The sequence below is a fragment of the Solea solea genome, chromosome 17 (assembly GCF_958295425.1).
Source record: "Solea solea chromosome 17, fSolSol10.1, whole genome shotgun sequence".
NCBI lineage: Eukaryota > Metazoa > Chordata > Actinopteri > Pleuronectiformes > Soleidae > Solea > Solea solea.
The window spans coordinates 20,515,971-20,536,156 of NC_081150.1; the positions used below are offsets into that span (position 1 = coordinate 20,515,971).

General features: G+C 40.7%; 1 protein-coding gene across 1 annotated transcript; it reads right to left on the minus strand.

Annotated features, from left to right (window-relative positions):
- On the minus strand, positions 1 to 19,377 carry mei4 (meiosis-specific, MEI4 homolog (S. cerevisiae)). The gene is made up of 5 exons (XM_058612690.1): positions 19,086 to 19,377; positions 17,795 to 18,043; positions 13,130 to 13,641; positions 7,822 to 7,953; positions 1 to 642 (listed from the first exon to the last, which is right to left on the minus strand). Exons 1-5 carry the CDS (start codon positions 19,126 to 19,128, stop codon positions 403 to 405), a joined length of 1,176 nt encoding a protein of 391 aa, XP_058468673.1. The 5' UTR covers positions 19,129 to 19,377; the 3' UTR covers positions 1 to 402.
- Between the last annotated feature and the right edge of the window lie 809 nt (positions 19,378 to 20,186).

Genomic DNA, 20,186 nt, shown 5'->3' on the forward strand with positions numbered 1-20,186 from the left:
ATCGAATACTTCAAACCTAGTTTAAGTGATTTTCCAGCTTCTTAAATATGAATATTTTCAGTTTTTTTTTTAAACAGCAACAGAATCAGAGAAACGTCGTCATGTATCATCTGCATAGAAACTGACTTTTCAAAATATCCTTCCCCAAAAATACAACAAATAAACCTGCACATAATTCATTTGACAACATTTAATTCACACTAGCCCTGCAACTATTAATTGAATAATTGATTACTAAATTATTTCCAACTTATTCGGACAAGCGTGGTAATTTTTCAGCTTCTTAAATGTGAATATTTTCTTTGTGTTTCATGAACCAAACCGAGAAAAGTCTCTACTCTTGCTGGTTTAATTCTGTCCTTTATTGGTTCAGAGTGTACGGCATCGCGAGCCCGTGTGCCGTCACGTCTCCGAGGACGTCAGGAGACGTCCCACCCTCCACATGTAGACTGAAAGCAGAGGGAACTCATCTGACAGCAGGAAGACGCGGCGCTCCAGGTGACGCAGGAAACCCGTCCGCTCCGACGCCACGTCCACCCCCACGGACGACGTCTGCAGGAGCTGCTCCGCAACCCACAGCAGGTGGCAGCAGTTCTGGTACTGGTCCAGAGGGAACGCGTCCAGACCGCCACTCTGCTGCCCCTAGAGGAGAACATCAATATCATGCAGGTCTGCATGTGCAATGTTGTATAAATTTGTAAAAAAAAAAAATAAAACAGCTGCAAACGTACATTATGACAAAAATCAGGAGGTCGAGGTGACTGATCACGGTCATGTGACCAAAATATTTATAACCGCATGACACCTGCATGTGTTTGTGTGTGTGTGTATGCCCGCCCTCTAAGTGAGAGGATGAAAAACAGCAGCAGTGACTGATAGTTGTTTGTTGGCTCGTTAGCTCTCCTCAGGGATTCACTGGTTCACAGCCTGACAGTGACAGGATCCAAACAGATTAACCTCTGCCTCAGCTTCCGCTGCACCACCGCGTCTCCCCCTGTGCCTCAGGTCCAAACCGCCCGCGCGCACACACACACACACACACAACAAATTTTATTGTTGAGCTAAAAACCTGCCGATTTCATCATCGACGTGATAATGAGTCGTGTCTTTGAAGCTGTGCAAAGTGACTCAGCAGTTTCTGCTCCGCTGATGTCACTGTGACCTCCACAGCTAAAGGACGGGATGATATTCAGTGAATAATCTCAACTCCAGAGCATGAGAGTGAATTAAAAACAAAGCAGAGCAGCTAACACGCTGCGTTCAAGAAACCCTGGAATTGTCATCACTTCTGCAACACCTTCAGTTTAGAGAAGCGGCTCAAAGATGCGTTCAAGAACTCTCGTAAATGTCATCACTTCTGCAAAGTCTTCAATGTGTTGCGCTCAGGGGAGTGGCTTAAAGATGCGTTCAAGAACTCTCGTAAATGTCATCACTTCTGCAAAGTCTTCAATGTGTTGCGCTCAGGGGAGTGGCCTAAAGACGCGTTCAAGGAACTCGTAAATGTCATCACATTTGCCACATCTTCAGTTTAGAGAAGCGGCTCAAAGATGCATTCAAGAACTCTCGTAAATGTCATCACTTCTGCAAAGTCTTCAATGTGTTGCGCTCAGGAGAGTGGCCTAACGGCACATTCAAGGAACTCGTAAATGTCATCACATTTGCGACACCTTCAGTTTAGAGAAGCGGCTCAAAGATGCGTTCAAGAAACCTTGGAAATGTCATCACTTCTGCAAAATCTTCAGTGTGTTGAGCTCATGGGAGTGGCTTAAAGTAAATCTTATAAAATCTTATGAGGTTTATTTTTGCACATGAATGAAACAAACAATCAAACAAACCAATTATTAAATTGATTGTCAACTACTTTGATCATCAATTAGTTTTAGATTTTTCAGCTTCTTAAATGTGAATATTTCCTGGATTCCTGGAAGACAAGGAACACATCATTTCCAGGTTTGACAAACTCTGATCAATATTTTTACAACAACTTCTGGACAAAACAACTAATCGAACTGAAAGATCGATCAAGGATGATTATAATTGATTAGTTGCGCTGGTTGACATCACAGAGGAAATCAGAATTCATTCCTCAATGTATTCTTTTGTACACACACACACACACACTATGGTGTCAGAACCTCATACAATCATAAAAACTGAACTCTCTCACCTGCAGAGAATCAGAGACATCAGTGTTTGTGTCACTGGAGATTTCATCGTCTTCTTCACACTGACCACACACACACACACAGAGAAATTGATTTTTTGTCTCTGTGTGTGTCAGTGCTTTATTTCGTCCACGTCCATGTCTTTCAGTCGACTCTGCTGACGACTGACAGAAAATCAATCTGGTCTCATCCTAGACTCCGAGGTCCTATCTCCACATTTTCATCACCCAAAAACCCAGAAACATTACATGCGTACAGAATCCTGGATTTGTAGAACGGAAAATAATCGTCAGATGAATCAATAAGAACGATTGTTGTAGCTCTGCTATCACATATGTACGTCTTCAGTCGTTCTGTTTCAGAGTTAAATACAAACAAACAAAAGATGACGTAGTTTGACGATGTTGGGACACAGCGTGGGATCATGGGAATTATTTGCCAATGAAAATCTATCAATGGAAATCACAGAGGGTTTTGACCAGAGAAGTTAGAGCCGAGACGAGGAGAGAAAATTAAATAAATCCACCCTTTTAGAGAAAAAAGGTGGTTTTAACCACGTAACAAGACTATAATAATAAAATCTATGTCACTTTAAATCGACGATATCTTTAAGAACGTGTTCACGTCTTTATCTTACTGTGAGACAGACTTTTCCAACAAGAAACTGAAGTTTGTAAACCACTCACTCTCCCACACCAAAGCCCACAGAGAAAGTCAGTGATTTTAGCTCGCAGGGACACAGGAGCTGCTGGTCTTCTGCTGCCTCGTGTGGTCACTTTGTGTCACTGACAAAAATCTGAGCAGAAATGTTCAAATGCAAAAATAAGTCATTTGAACTGGAGTGATGGAGGCAGCAGTGGATCAACAACTCTTGTGTGTGTGATGTTAAAATCACTGATTTTCTCTGTGGGCTTTGGTGTGGGAGAGTGAGTGGTTCACAAACTTGGAAAAGTCTGTCTAACAGTGAGATAAAGACATGAAACATGTTCTTAAAGACATCGTAGACTTAAACTGACGTAGATTTTATTTAGTGGCTAAAATCTGTGTTTTCACTGAGCGTGAGCCTAAAAAAGCCTGTTATTTTCTTCATTCCTGTGTCTTGTGTGGGGACCTCCTCCTCCTCCTCCCCCCTCCCCCCCCCCCTCGGTGGAAACGTTCCATTCCTCTTCGCTGAGCTGTTGTCAGTGGACAGGAACATTATTTAACGTCATGTACGATCACTCGTATCAGGCTCCACATAAATGGAAGCTTGAGAGTTTGAGTAATGGCTCCAAACGCCGCTCAGACGCGTTCACATCGGCTATTTCAGTTTGAGTTACAATCTGAGGGACTGAACTTAAATCTCCCCGAGTGTCGTGAGGACGAGGACGAGGAGGAGACGAGAGCTCGCGTCAGCCAAGCGGCTCCAATGTAACCGAGCCAACATTTAAACCCGTCTGCTCCCATGCCAAGTTTGTTTAAAGAGCAGGATTTTGGGCCCAGAAGGAAAATTGATTTAACTGCCAAAAAAAGAAATAGAAAAAAACAACAAAAAAACCTGCACTCGAGTCCAAACTGAGTCCACGTCTGCCAGATTATTTATTCTCAGAGTCAAACAACGCGTTCTGACTTTAAACTGTCATGTTAACATAAGGTGAAAGCATTTGTGTGTGAGGCAGACGACGTAATGTCAATAATCTGCACCCTCATTCATTCAAAACCTCCAAAGATATGCACAACACAACATTACACAACACAACAGTGTAGTGGTCTCATGTCACACTCTCACGTCACTGTTTCAGGTTATTTGTGCAACTTTAGCTTCGATAAATGTTGGATATTTTCTTGGATTTTCTCTCACATCTTCTACATATATCTGATTTCATCACAGATTAGAAAAAGGATTTTTTTATCCATTGACTCGACATTGTTCTCCTCAGCCTCACCTCAAAAATTCATGTATTTTCAGTCCACTCTGAGTTTTATTACTTTTCTAAAAGTTTACTGTATATTGGTGCCAAATTATTGAGTTCTTGCAAATAATCTTTATTCTTTCAGTTGTTTATTAAATTTTTCTTAATACACACGCAGTGTCAGCACTCAGATATCAGCCAAAAGTCCAATATTGTGTGTCCTATTATTATCAAACGAATAATAAATATGATTTTCCTGTTTTTTAACGGAGAGATGTCCTGTGTGTGCGTGTGTGCATGTGTGTGTCAGTGACAGGATATTTAAGGCGACGTGAGACGAGCTGCTGGACTCACTCGCAACATTTCCAAGAAAAATGACTTTCATGTCACACTCATGTGTTGTTGTTGTCCTCACGTGTGTGCGCGTGCGTGCGTGCGCGTGCGTAGCTTCACAGACTGTAGGCGAGAAGATGCTGAGTCACGTTGAGTGACAGGTGTAATAAAAAAAAAGCATCATCAGTGAGTGTGGAGAACTGCACCAAGACACTGGAAATCTGATTACTTCAGTGGGACGTAATCAGATTAATTCAGTGGTTTTTATTGGATTATTTCAATGTATCCAATTCAGTTATTTTAGTACAAATCAGATTATTTCAGTGGGCACGATCAGAATATTCTGAGGACTGTATTCAGATTACTTTGCCGGATGAAAACCGATTAGCCCAATTGGTGTAAACAGATTATTTTGGTGTATGTATAGAGGATTTAATCGGATAATTTAATTGCATCTAATTCAGTAATTTTAGTACAAATAATCAGATTATTTCAGTGAGTTTGGTCAGATTATTTTGGTGTAAATATTCAGATTAATTTGCTGGATGAAAAGAGATTACTGACACAGATTATTAGCTGATACAATGAGATTTTTTATGTTAAAATCAGATTAATTCAGTGGTTTTATTCAGATTACTTGAGCGCATCTAATTGTTATTTTCGTATACATAATCCAATTGCGTCAGTGGACATAATCTGATTATTCTAGTGAACATATTCAGATTAGCTTGCTAAGTGAAAAGGATCGGATTAGACACAATAGGATTATTTTTGTTGACATAATCCGATTAATTCATTGGTCTGAATGAGATTATTCTAGTGGGTGTATTCAGATTACATGGCGGTATGAAATCAGATTACTTATGTGGTTAAAATCACAATGACACGATTTGTGTTGCAGGAGAATTTGTCTGTGTCATTCAGATTATTATTATTCAGCAGATTCTATGAAGCAGGTGATTAATCCACGATGTTTGTTTTGAGTGTAAACAGAGCCGGTGTTCGAGGTTCAACAGCATCAGCTGTGAGACACTCGTCATGGTCCCAAAACCAGGATTAACATCCTCGAGCCAGACTTAATCTGGTTAAGGACGACGATCCCAGACGCCGGCGCTGAAACTCATCACATCACTGAGCTCACACAACACTTTATCTCACTGTTAGCCAGAAAAATAAAAAAAAATAAAAAGTTTAAAGATTGCTAACTTGTTGACGATGAGTCAAAAACATGCACAAATCCATTCAAAGGAATATGTGACCCAACGTTTTTGAAAATTCATTATTAATAGATATTTAAAAAGTTTAGTTAAAGCTTAAATTCATTTTTTTTAATTCTTGTTTTATTTGTTTGTTTCTCTGATCTCTCACAGCGCGACACAAATCCCTTTCTCTTTTGACAGGTTTAAATCCAATGTCTTACTTTCTAAAACTAACTTAATCCATTACTGAATAATCAGTTCATTGAATGTGTGTTTCTATGATTTTCAGCTTCTTAAATGTGAATATTTTCTGGTTTCTTTGCTCCATAAAACAAAAATCATTCAAACTGAATCGTTTGTTCAAAATCAGATTCATTCAGTGGTTTTAATCAGACCCAGTAGAATCAAATACACAAGCTCTGATTTTGATCATTTACTGTTTATTACATTTATGCCACTAAACCCTTTCATGTGTTACAGACTACACCTTTAACACCGAGTGGAGGAGGCGTGGCCTACTCCAGTGCCTACCCGCCGCCTGCCTGCCACCGCAGCTGTGACGTGAATGATAACGAGGATGATGAGTGAGTGAGATGCCGCGTCCTTCGCTTGTCGCTTCAACCTCTGGAAGGTAAAAGTGCTGAGTCAGGGCAGCGTCGTCTGACGGACAGATGGACAAACGGATGGAGGGAGGAGGGAGCTGCTGTTGTTCCACTTCATTGACTGCTGACCTCACCATTTTATTTTATTGACTGATATTCACAGATTAAATAATCTGGAACCATGTCCTCAGAAACAAGGCTTCATTTTAACTCACGTGACATCATCAAATGTCAAAAACTGAATCCACTAAATTACAAGCAGGTAATTCAGGGTTTTTATTCAAAGCTGACTGAGCAGCACCCCCTGCTGTTAAGAACCAGCACCCCCTGCAGTTAAGAACCAGCGCCCCCTGCTGTTAAGAACCAGCGCCCCCTGCTGTTAAGAACCAGCACCCCCTGCAGTTAAGAACCAGCGCCCCCAGCGCCCCCTGCTGTTAAGAACCAGCGCCCCCTGCTGTTAAGAACCAGCACCCCCTGCAGTTAAGAACCAGCGCCCCCTGCTGTTAAGAACCAGCGCCCCCTGCTGTTAAGAACCAGCACTCCCGATGAAAACAAAAGGCTTGGCCGATAAAAAGAAAAAGGTAAATGTTAATGTGATGCTTTAGATTTGTCATGAGTGGGATTACAGTGAACTGTTACATGTAATATGTTGTGGTGTGTGCGTGTGTGCGTGCGTGTGTGCGAGCAAGTCAACGTGGAGGGAAAAAAAGAAAGATTTTTCTTTTCACCACATTTCCGTTTCATCACATACTCTGACTCCACACTGACGCAGAGGGCGAACGAGGGTGAGTGAAGTGTGGTGAGAGAGAGAGAGAGAGAGAGAGACAGGCAGAGAGAGAGAGAGAGAGCCGTTTGAACGAGTGTTAGACAGGAAGCTACTGGGTTGACGACGTATCGATTACTGCGCTTCACAAGTGACCGTGGCAACCGGTCGATACAGAGATGAAGCAACAAAGACTGAGAAAATAAAAAAGTCAAAGACAACAACAGAGGAAGAAAACTACTTCTGTGTGTGTATATATATATATATATATATATATATATATATATATATATATATATACACACACACACACATATATATACACATACACATATATACACACACACACATATATACATATACACATATATACACACATCCATATATATATGAAAATATATGTATATATATATATATATATAAACACACATACATATGAATATATGTATGTATATACATATATACATGTATATGTGTATACACATACATACATACACATATATATGAATTTTAACATAATACAAATAATTTGTGATTTAATCACAAATAAATTGAAAAAAATGTCAGAATTCTAATAGACTTTAATCCCAGAATTTGATTTAAACAGATTTTCTGAGACACCCGATTTTGATCTCAGTCTGCAACAAATTTCATATTACGATTCTGACCCTAATCTCAGGATTTGACCTTCAATTTAGAATTATGAACTTAATCTAAAACTTTGATTTTCTTTTTTAATCTCATATTCTGACTTAATCTCAGATTCTGATTTAATCTCATATTCTGACACACCTCCAGCCCTAAGAGGAGAATGTGAAGCGGTGCTGCTGCTGCGGCGTTGTGTTGTGGTGTTGTTGTGCTGTTTACCTGGAGCAGCTGCCACAGCTGATCGGCCACGGTGCTGATCTGTGAGAGGATGTGACCAATGAGGAAAGACTTTGACATGTTGCTGTTGCCCAGAGTAACCAGGTGTTCTCGGAGTGTCTCTGCAGTCTGCAGCTGAACAACAGACAAACAGAAAGAGACACAATCACTGTCCTCATGACTGTCTGTACATCAGATTATAAATCTACAATCAAGACAAATGGTCATAAACTTAGTTATTTATAAATACAAGGAACGTCCCGTGTAACTGTCCAACAGAAGACATTTGAGAACATCATCATTTCCAGGTTTGACCAACATTTTATGGACCAAACAACAATCATTTCATCCCTTTTATTGATTTCTGAGCCGAGATGAAAGTCTCTCTCTTTTCACATTCAGCACTGATAGTGCTATGAGCGCCCCCTAGAGGCACATGCTAAGTGAAAACAGAGAGGGACACGGTCTTTCAATAATTCAAGAACATGTTTCACGTCTTTATCTCAAAATCAGTGATTTTAACATCACACACAGGAGTTGTTGTTTCACTGCTGCCTCCATCACCAAGTTCAAATGTCTTATTTTAACACTTCGGTATCAAAAATCCTTCATTTAGATTTATCTCAGTGACACAAAGTGACCACACAAGGCAGCAGTAGAGCAGCAACTCCTGTGTCCCTGCGAGCTAAAATCACTGGTTTTCTCCATGGGCTTTGGTGTGGGAGAGTGAGTGGTTTACAAACGTCAGTTCCCCGTCTGTCTGACAGTGAGATAAAGACGAGAACGTGTTCTTAAGACATCGTAGACTTAAAGTGACTTAGATTTTAGGAGAAGCAGAGTGTAAGTTTTGATATTTCAGCTTTTAAAATATGAATATCATTGGTCATGGATTCACTGATGTTACTGTTTCAGCCCTTATATTAATTTGACATCATGTTGAAAGTCTGAAGCCAAATTCGTCCTTAAACTTGTGTTTCATTCTCCTCCTTCTAGGGACTTTTTGTAAATAAATGTAATTCCAGCTTCTTCGTCTTCTTTTTAAACACATATTCAGAGGTTTGTTCCCCTGCACTGCGAACTCCATATTTTATTGATTTCCGAGGCAAGATGACGAAAATAAAAGTCCAGCATCAGCAGCAGCAGCAGCAGAGAGACGTTTAGAAAGAAAATGAGTTTTTGTTTTGCTTTTTCTTTCACTGAGGTGGAGAAAAGAGAGAAGAGGAGAATGTGCTCACATCTTTGTTGAGCTGCAGTGGGCAGGTTTTCATTTGTCTGCTCCTGCAGGCTGTTTGTCCGTCCTCATTCACATTCACTCCACCGCTCTCACTCATGTTTAACTGTGAGCAGCAGCAGCAGCAGGTTTGGCTCAAGGGCACAGTAAACACCATCACCTCTCAGTGAGGTGAGGGGGAATTCAACTCGTTACCACACACACACACGAACACTGAAAACAGGGAGTTTAATGTGTGCGACTGTAGTATAAAAAGTGAATTAACCTCAGAGTTGATGAACCACCAGGATAGTGTTTGATGTTTAATGACGGTTTGACCTGTTTGACCTTGTGACTGAGCAGATGAACTCTCAGACTCTCTCCTGCGTGTGTTTAAACAGTTAAATCACACGCACACACACACAGTTGTGCTCCATGTTGACGTGAAGCCGCTCAGAGAAAAAGCTCAGACTCGACACTGAAACAGGCAGAATCCATTAATTTTAAATTGAATTTGTGACGAAGACAAAGTGTCTGCTGAGATTCCTCCGGCCTTGACGGTTGTTGACAAACGTGTCTGTGGATTCCAGGGTTGTCAGAGTCTATTCTCTCCTCTGCCCTCACGTCTCTCACGTCTCTCACGTCTTACATTTTTCTTTGTTATTATTTTCTTGTTGTTAAATGTCCGTTTTTCTCTTCACAGCAGGGAGAAAAACATGTTTCTTCAAGAGCCGGAACAAACATTTGAAAGGTCTGTGTTTTTGTATGAAAAGTCACGCACTGACTGTGCTGTGAGCGCCCCCTGCTGCTGAGAACCAGCATGAGACACAAGAGGCTCACTCTCAGTGAAACCATGGCTTTGTTCAGTGGTGTTAGCGGTGTTAGCCAGAGTCACTGACGTATTCAGTGCTGACTGCGCTCCGAGCGCCACCTAGAGACACATGCTTGGTGAAAACATGGCGGCCAGAGGGGGACGCAGTCTACAGTGTCTTGAGAACACGTTCACGTCTTTGTCTCACTGTGGACAGTGAGATGGACAGTGCTGTGGTTCTGTATGTTTGGTATCTGCTGTACAGGCGAGACAAATCAGATGGACATGTCTCTTGTGGTTGTCGTCGTATGATGTCCACCAACAGTCCTGCAGTTTATACGTCGTCTCCTTCTACTTCAGGGTCAAAGAGCGGGGTGGACATTTTGGACAAGTGCAAAAATGCAAGAGTAATCAGACTATGAATCACATGATCCAGGTACGTTAGTCTGACTAAATCAAGCTGGATTATAGTCGGACTAATATGTTTACATGACATGAAGAAAACTGAATTATTGTCTTAGTCTGACTAAATCGAGCTGGATTATAGTCAGACTAATGTGTTTACATGACATGAAGAAAGCTGAATTATTGTCTTAGTCTGACTAAGACTAGCTGGATTAGTCAGACTAACGTGTTTACATGACATGAAGAAAACTGAATTATTGTCTTAGTCTAGACTAAAATCATTTGATCAGAGGACAGACATTTGATTATATTTAAAAGTTGCATAATGCAGCTTTAAGTGGTTATTCACTTCTTATTTTCTTTTAACGTACAGAGCAAAAAGTCCACGGATTTGAAAAATCTCATCACATCACTGCTGCTGCTGTAAAGCAAGACAGGGCCTCGTGTGTGGAGCCGACGGAGCAGCGATAAAAAGGTGGCGCTTGAGATTGTGATTGAGGTTGAACCACATCAGACACACAGGAGCCACTACAGCAGCAGGAGGAGATAATAAAAGTTCCTCCGCTGGACAAAAAGGGCGACATTTGAGGGCTTTACAAGGCCAAGACGTGGTGTGACATTTCAACGACACCACTCAGGATTCACACTCTACATTTTCACCGTCTGGACTCTTGGAGTCAGGTCTCGTCCGTCCGTCCGTCCGTCCGTCCGTCCTCCTGCAGAAATTGCAGCCGCTTGTGATGCGTCTCAGAATGGAGGACACTCGCTGACATTTCTAGAAGGTTCTCATTGTGCCGCTTTTCATTTCATACAGAGCCAGGAAGAGAAAGAGATGAGGACAGTGTTGGCGTTCCCATGGTAACAGAAGCAACTCCCCATCTGTGACTAGTACTTAACAGGTGGTTTGTTGAGTGAAATGTTGAGGTTTAAAGGACCAATGCGTGACAAGCTTATTGGCACAAATATAACACTTTGTATTATTGTAAAATAAAAATAGTTTAACAGATAAACAGCACCAGTCACTCTCTATGCAGACGACTCATGATCTACACTAGAGCTGAAACAATTACTCTATTCATTTTTTGACCACCGCTTCTTAAATGCGAATATTTTCTTCGTTTCTTTGCTCCATAAAGTGGATGGACAAAACAGGACACCATTTCCAGAGTTTAACAAACACCGATCAACATATTTGAACCTTTTCTGACATTTTATGGACCAATTATGGACCATAAAATGGACCAATTATGGACCAATTCCTCGATTGATCGAGAAAAAAATCAACAATCTATTTTGAAAATAATAATCAATTATGAAAATAATCGTTAGTTGAAGCTCTAGTCTATACATTTTAGAGCAGAGACGTGAAACTGAAACCTAATAATCAATAACAGGTCGATTTTCTTTAATGAAACTGTTTGTTTAATCTTCAAAATAACGAAAATGTCTCTTTGGAACTTGAACAAGAAGACATTTGACCTATTACTCATTTGGTTCATAAAATGTCATGAAATATTGATCAGTGTTTGTCAAACTCTGGACATGACAAACTAAAATGATTTCTTTGTTTTATGGAGCAAAGAAACCAGAAAATATTCTCATTTAAGAAGCTGAAAAATCACACAAACTGGTTTTAAAAAAAAAATTTAAAAAGAAAGAAAAAAAGTTGACAGTTAATTTAGTAATCAATTAATAATCCATCATATTGTCACTGGAATTAAAAACTCTCAGCAGTTCGTGAGGACACTGAATCTCAAACAGCCTCGTCTCTCCACAAATATGAAATTGTTTTTGAGCAGCAGGTTTAATGGATTAATCTGGTGTCAGGACGTTTTAGAGCGCTGTAACGGTGGTGAGGAGTTTTCCCCTCTTTTCAGTTTTATAATTAGCGCAGCTCTTCATCTCTGACGTGGCCGTCAGCGTCTCAGCCGTCTCACACAATCGGCCTGACTGACAGTGACGGCGCGTTCACAGAGCGCAAACACAAAGAGTTCATTAACGAGGAGGAATCCTTTAAAGTCTGCGCTCGCCACGGGAAAAATAAAAATGTACATTTTGATGGGAAATCAACGGGAAGGTCATCTACTGTAGAGAGGACAGTAAAAAATATACATGCAGACGACTCACACTGAGGTCCATGTGTGTTATAATATCATAAAGATGAAATTTGAACCCTTAACATGTTGAAATATTCAACATTTAGCTTTACAAGACAGGAAAATACAAAAATACCTGAGTTTATTTTCCTCTTTGCTGCAGTAAAACGCCTTCAAAACCACCGGCAGCAACAGAAAAAAAAGAGGAGCCTCAATCCTTTTCCTCTCTTCACAAACATCCATTTATCAACTTCAACAAGTGAACAACAAACAATTCTCAAGACGTTACCAGCCGACAAAAGCCCAATAACAAGAGTCTAAGAACACGTTCACGTCTTTATCTCACTGTTAGACAGACTTTCACAACAGGAAACTGAAGTTTGTAAACCGCTCACTCTCCCACACCAAAGCCCATAGAGAAAACCAGTGATTTTAACATCACAGCACACAGGAGTTGTTGAATAACAGTAAGAACAGTCACTTAATTTACATATGTTCAAATGTCCTATTTTGTCACTTTGGCATTTGAAAAACTTGGCTCAGATTTACTTCAGTGACTTAAAGTGACCACACGTGGCAGTATTAGACCAGCAGCTACCACTTTCGGCACCGTACTGTTCCTTTAAAGATATAATCATGTTCACAGCACCTAAATCATGTCTTAAAAACAACCGTCAAGAGTTCACTCACAATAAAACGAGGCAGACGATAATAAACGTACAGGATGAGAAACAGCAGATGGTCTGTTCGTGGTCACATGTCCCCCTCCCCGTGGATCACATGACTCACCTCGCCAGGCTGACGGCCGTGCAGCAGAATGGTCGTCATCTCCCTCAGCGACTCCTCCACACGCCTCCTGAACTCTGCTGACGGTAGACTGTGCCGGCAGAACACGTCCAAGGCCCGTGCCACCACAGCACAGGCCCGCCGGACCAGGTCCCCGGGGCCCAGAGGGGGCGGGGCCCCGCACGCCGCCACCACCGACTCAAGAAGCTGGCACACGGAGTCAGCCAGGACCGAGCCGGCGCCCCCGTCGGGGCCGAACCACAGAGCCTCCAGGCCTCTGCTGGTCCGCGCCACTCTGTGCAGAGAACACAGCGAGTGGAGGAAGTGAACGTGAGGACACAGCGCGGCCTCCTGTGGAGGGAGGAGGTGGTGCTGGTGAGAGGAGGGAGGTGCAGGCTGAGAGTCTGGTAGAAGGAGATCAGGAGTCGCTGAGTCATAGTCACAGTCAGCTGGAGGGTTTGAAGAAGCAAAGCCATCCTGAGAAGCGTCTACCACCGCGCTGTCATCATCATCACCTGCAGGGTTTTCACACACACACAGAAAATATCACTGCACTCACGGAAATAAAGGTTTGGAGCTACAGAAAAAGTCAGAATTCTACAGAAAAAAGTCACAATTCGGAGATTAAAGTTAATTCTGGAGAAAAGTCACAATTCTGAAATTAAAGTCACAATTCTGAAATTAAAGTCACAATTCTGAGATTAAAGTCACAATTCTGAAATTAAAGTCACAATTCTGAGTATTCGATGAGGACATTTTTAGGGGGAAAATAAAGTTTTCTCGTACTATTTCCAAGATAATTTTAGTTTAGTTTCATTAAAGAAAATCAACAATATTGATTATTTCCTGATCAGTGAAGGTCACTTTCACGTCGCTACTATACTGAAATGTTTTGATTATTAACCAATTACTAAAATAATTGCCTAGTATTTTGATAATTGATCAATTTTGTGTTAGTGGACAAAAACCAAGACATTTGGGAAACATTATCATCATCATCATCATCATCATCGTCGTCATCTCAGCAGATGATTAGTTGCAGTCGCTCTAGTTTCCAGAGTGAAGAGTTTGTGCCAAAGCTGAAGCACACAGTCCGTCTGTTTTTCAGCGGTAGCATGTGTAAGCGGAGAGAAGGCGGTCGTGGCTCCAGTGCGGCCACAGAGCCATCTGTTAGCGGGACAGATTAACAGATTAACACCCCCCTTCACTTCCCACCCACTCTCTTCTCCTGGTCTCCTCACAATCTGCTCCTTCAACTTTTCCGTGTGGAGCTGCGGTCTCGTTTAATCACTAATCACACGTGTAAATCAGACGCGAGACAGGCTGCACTCGTACCTGCAGCGTCTCACCTGTGCTACAATTAATCCACCATTCACAGTCACATTAGTCATTTTTATTGACACGAGCAGGTGAGCACTCTGCGTTTGGAGGATCCTCGTCTCCAGGGTCACGGCTGAGCGACTGCAGCTCTGGAGACCGTGTTCATGGCGGAGGAGGAGCAATATCACATAATCATAATGAACATGAAAATATCACAGCTATTAAAAGGACATAATTACAGTCAATCATTTAGTGGGATAATCACTGTGAGGGTGGAGCTTATTTTTAACTCTGCGTCAGAGAACGTGGGAGCAGGAGGTCGTAAAAACTGCGGGGAACACAGAGCCGTGTGTCTGTCGACGCGTGAAGGTGGAGGAAGACCATGATGCTTTGCTGCATTCATGTAAATATTAAAGAATCGCCTCATAAATCTGAGATGAGCTGGACCACAGTCGTCCTCCTGAAATGTCTCCCAATCGCAGCCTTGAGGTCTCAGGGAGGACAAGCTTTTCTTTTTTTTTTGCCTTGAAACAAGTGTCGTCATGAAGTCGATGATATTTACAGCTGTGTGTGTGTGTGTGTGTGTGTGACAGGAATGAGCCGTGAGTGATGGACGAAGCTCTAAAGATGCAATTACTGTATATGGTGTCAAGTGGACTCAGCGTCGCCCCCCTGTGGACTTCTGAGTGTGGTCGCTATGTCTCCCCGCTAGAGGGTCAAGTATTGATTAAAAACTGGAGCATCTTCTGCAGTTTTTTTTTCTTAGTCCACTCTGTCATCCCCCTCTTGTCCAATCAGCATGAGGCTTGTTGTCCCAGACTCCTCCCCCTTTTATAAACGCTGCAATAGAGGTGGGCAATGAATACATTGTCTGGGACAGTATGGTCACATTCGTCTTTATAAGTTTCTGTTCACGGTTTCCTCCATCAATCAATGACTCGTTTGGTTCATAAAATGTCAGAACAGTTGAAAAATATTGATCAGTGTTTGTCAAACTCTAGAAATGATGATGTTTCTCAAATGTCTTGGTTTTTGTCCACAAACACAAAATTATTCTGTTTTAATGATTTCTTTGTTTAATGGAGCAAAGAAACCAGATAATATTCACATTTAATAAGCTGAAAAATGACAGAAACTAGAAAATATTCACATTTAAGAAGCTGAAAAATGACAGAAACTAGAAAATATTCACATTTAAGAAGCTGAAAAATATCAGAAACTAGAAAATATTCACATTTAAGAAGCTGAAAAATGACAGAAACTAGAAAATATTCACATTTAAGAAGCTGAAAAATGACAGAAAGTAGAAAATATTCACATTTAAGAAGGTGAAAAATGACAAAGTAGAAAATATTCACATTTAAGAAGCTGAAAAATGACAGAAAGTAGAAAATATTCACATTTAAGAAGCTGAAAAATGACAGAAAGTAGAAAATATTCACATTTAAGAAGCTGAAAAATCACAGAAAGTAGAAAATATTCACATTTAAGAAGCTGAAAAATGACAGAAAGTAGAAAATATTCACATTTAAGAAGCTGAAAAATGACAGAAAGTAGAAAATATTCACATTTAAGAAGCTGAAAAATGACAGAAAGTAGAAAATATTCACATTTAAGAAGCTGAAAAATGACAGAAAGTAGAAAATATTCACATTTAAGAAGCTGAAATCACAGATGTTTTGCTTTTTTGGTCAGATCTCTTATTTTTTACCTCAGTGCGACATTTTTCTGGTTAAATAAACGGTTAAATCTAAAGGATCCGATATTGCGTCACAATACTATAGAGAGTTTACAGCACGTGCTCTTGTGCTGCAACGATTGATTGATCAATAACTGAATAAAAGATTAATCTGCAACTATTTTGACACTCAACATATTAGTATGAGCGCGGGTTAGGGTTAGGGTTCTTCTAGGTTTCTGGGATTTTTCAGCTTCTTTATTGTGAATATTATCTAGTTTCTTTACTGCTCCATAAAACAAAGAAATCTTTCAAACTGAATCATTTCGTGAACATCATCATTTCCAGAGTTTGACAAACACTGATCAATATTTTATGAACCAAACAACTAATTGTCTAATGTCAGATTAATGGATTATAAAAATAAGATGCTCTGATATGCTTTGTTATCTATGACCATCAGCTCCATTGACATTCCCCCGCTGCACACAGGAAGTGATTTGTTTTACATGGAGACAGACGGAGGCACCATCCACACGTCTCACACATGACGTGAGACGACTGTAAACAGGGAACACAGAATCGTGCACGGAAAGCTTCAGAAGTGAATTCTACTGCCGTTTGACAGGATGAAGCTCCTGCTCTGCTGCTGTATACACACAAACGCTCCCTCAGTCAGTTTTGAGAGGCTGAATTACAGTTCCATTGTTTCTGTACAAACTCGTCATCCAGCTGTGAGCCTGACACACGCACAGCGACTCTGAGGACTCACATCAGACCCCCGTCTGTCCTTCAAACGTCCTCAGCATGATGGCATCAGCAAAGAGACGCTCCTAGAGTGCTGACATTAAAGAGACACCGCTGACACAAAGACCGTGTTCAGACCTGGTCCTCAGTATTCTGATCACATCCAGACCAGACGGCGACCAATCCATCCCCACAAGAACATGTGACCACATTCCTTGACTGCACAAGCGCAACTAGAGACTCCGCCTCCACTGCAGGTGGTTGGGGTTTTTTTTGTTGCTTTTTTAAAAAAATTCAGCAAACACCGCAATTTGAATTATCATAATATTTTGTAATATGTTAAAACGTATTTCATGTTACAGCAGCATGAGTGGGGGCCTTGATTCACTCCGCCTCAATTTAAGTCTAAGATAGAACATGTTCACGTTTTTATCTCACTGTGGGACAGACTTTTACAACAGGAAACTGAAGTTTGTAAACCACTCACTCTGCCACACCAAAGCCCATAGAGAAAATCAGTGATTTTAGCTGTGATGTTAAAATCACTGATTTGAGAGAGCGAGTGAAAGTCAGTATCAGAGTGAAATAAAGACGTGAACACGTTCTTAAGACATAGTAGACTTAAGCTGACTGTAGATTTTATAAGCCGAGTCTTTTGTTAAGTGATTAAAATCACTTAGTTTTCCCCAGCATCTCCTATGGCAGCCATGTTTCCAGTAACAGCATGTGTTTCTCTGACACTGGGCCAGTTCTATATAAACGCACATCAAAAAACATTTCATCTCGAATCCCTGAGTTTTACAAGCAACAGTTTTTATCCAACAGGTCGAACAGGGGCAAGTGTTGTTTGATGTAAAATCACTAATATTTCTAGTATTCTTGGAATATTTGTATTATTTCTGAAGTATCTATGGTGTTTCTACCTGCTGCCTCGGTGTTGCTCTCGGCAGTTGACGTCACCCTGGTGATGAGCAGCTCCTGTCGCAGCCTCAGCACCTCCTGCTGCAGCTCCTGGGCTCTTTCCCTCCACCTCTCATCCTGCCTCTTCAGCTTGCAGGCCACGGCCTCCGCGTGCTTGCGGCCGCTCATTCCCGCAGGCTTGGTCTTTATTATCGCCAGTGCCAGGGCCACTCTGACTTGTGTGAAAAACCACGACACTTGACTCCGCGTTCCTGTCGAGAGGACAGATTTTTACAACAGCAAAGTACAAAATGAAGAATATAAATAAATAAATAAAAGATGATGCCGGTTATTTCAGGTGGAGGTCGATCGGGTTAACGGCAGCAAAGGGAGGCATCATCCCACGATTTATCACCTGAGCGATCTCCACCTCTACTCAGGACTCAACCACTTTCATCAGTCAGTGTAATCACTGCAACATCATGAAGGTCATTATGTAACACACACACACACACACACAGATCTATTATTTTTAAAAGACAATCCAAACATTCACAACTTTGAAAATTTAAATGTTTGATCAAAAGTCACTTCACTTTTTATTAAAATATTAATGAATTGATGGCTTAGGGCTGCAACATATCAATTAGTGATTAATGAGCAATTTAAAGCGAAAATATACACTTTTCGTCATACATTTATCATAATGACACCTTTGAGTTGAATCAGTCTCACTGAAAACAACGTCAGTTTAAGTCTATGATATCTGAAGGACATGTTCACGTCTTTATCTCAATGTGAGACAGACTTTTCCAACAGAAACTAAAGTTTGTAAACCACTCACTCTCCCACACCAAAAAATCCAAGCGTGAGATAGGTTTGATTAAATGTTAGCGTTTCATTCCACTGTGAGCAACTTCATTTGTTACAGCAGCAAATAGTCAAAGATGGACAATTATTAAAATACAAAAATATAAAAACATGAAGAAAAAATATTAGAAAAAAATCAATTAAAGTAAGATTATTAATTACTGCTCAATGCATGTGTTCTTTATCAGAACATCATTAAGATTAAGATTTATTATTTAATATAAAACGGCTTTGACACAAAAAACCTGAATTATTTTGAAACTAATCGTAGGTTAGCACTCGTTAGCTTAAAACAGTCATAAATGAATGTGGGTTTTTTGTTTGCAGAGCAAAAGCTAGCTTAGCGCGGCTAGCTAACAATTAGCGCGACACGCGTGACACCTCATGTTAAAACACGACACTGTTATTAGCTGTGGAGCTTTAGCTGCGACGCTAACGCTGTACCTGCTAAATGAGCTGCTTCATTCTCCGCCGCCGTCATCGTCATCAGGGCTGGACTCAGGTGTGTGTGTGTGTTTGTACAAACTACTGTTACTGCTGTTCTGTCAATAAACACTAGCTAATGCGCAAACATTCACTATTTAACATAAAACTGTTGGTTTTGACACAACAACAAAAAAGTACTATTCCGAATTATTTTGAAACTAATCACAGGTTAGCACTTGTTAGCCGTTAACTATGGTTAGCGGTAGCTTTAGCTGCATCATTCTCCTCCTCCGTCATTCAAGTAGGTCCAACTAATTAACTTAGCCCGGACTCACGAAGGCGTGGGTGTGTGTGTGTGTGTTTCTTTTGTACAAACTTTATTGATAACAAATACACAGAACAGCAGAGCTGGACTCCTTGTATTATAACACTGTACTTGGACATTCTCGTATAAAAGTACCTTAAAGTGATACTTTTAAGTATGTCACATCAGAAAATGACTTGGGTAGAAGTTGAAGTCACTCTTTATAATATTACATAGTATAGTATGTGAGTGAGTTAGGGAGAGTGAACAAGTGCGTGTTTGTGTATGTGAATGAGTGAGTGTAAGTGTCTGTATGTGAGTGAGTGAGTGTAAGTGTCTGTATGTGAGTGAGTGAGTGTCAGTGTCAGTGTCTGTATGTGAGTAAGTGACCTATGGTCAATTTAGAGTGTCCAATTGACCTAATCCCCATATTGCATGTTTTTGGTCTGTGGAGGAATCCGGAGAACCCGGAGAAAACCCACGCACACACAGGGAGAGAACATGTGACCTCCATGCAGAAAGACCCTTGTTCCACCCGGGGCTCGAACCTGGTCCACTTGCTGCAAAGACAAGCGTGCTAACCACTACATCCACTGTGTGGCCAAGTTTGAGTTCAAATGTAAAACAAAATCCATTATTTCTTATTAGTGACTATTTAAGAAGAATATTATCGATAATTAAGTATGCTAGTTTGTCCACAAGGGGGCACTAAACTTATTTTTTCACACTGCAAAAAAAGTTTGTAAAAAATGTCAAACATTGCTTTATTTAGTTGATCTGTTAAAAAATAATACTTCAATGCAGTTTGTCCACAA

Bases quoted from the DNA above. Each gene is read 5' to 3' on its own strand.
- mei4 (XM_058612690.1), bottom strand. From the start codon at position 19,128: ATGACGATGACGGCGGCGGAGAATGAAGCAGCTCATTTAGCAG. The intron at 18,044-19,085 runs GTACAGCGTTAG...TCCTCTCGACAG, and splicing joins TGAAGCAGCTCATTTAGCAG to GAACGCGGAGTCAAGTGTCG. The intron at 13,642-17,794 runs GTAGAAACACCA...AAAACCCTGCAG, and splicing joins GAGCAACACCGAGGCAGCAG to GTGATGATGATGACAGCGCG.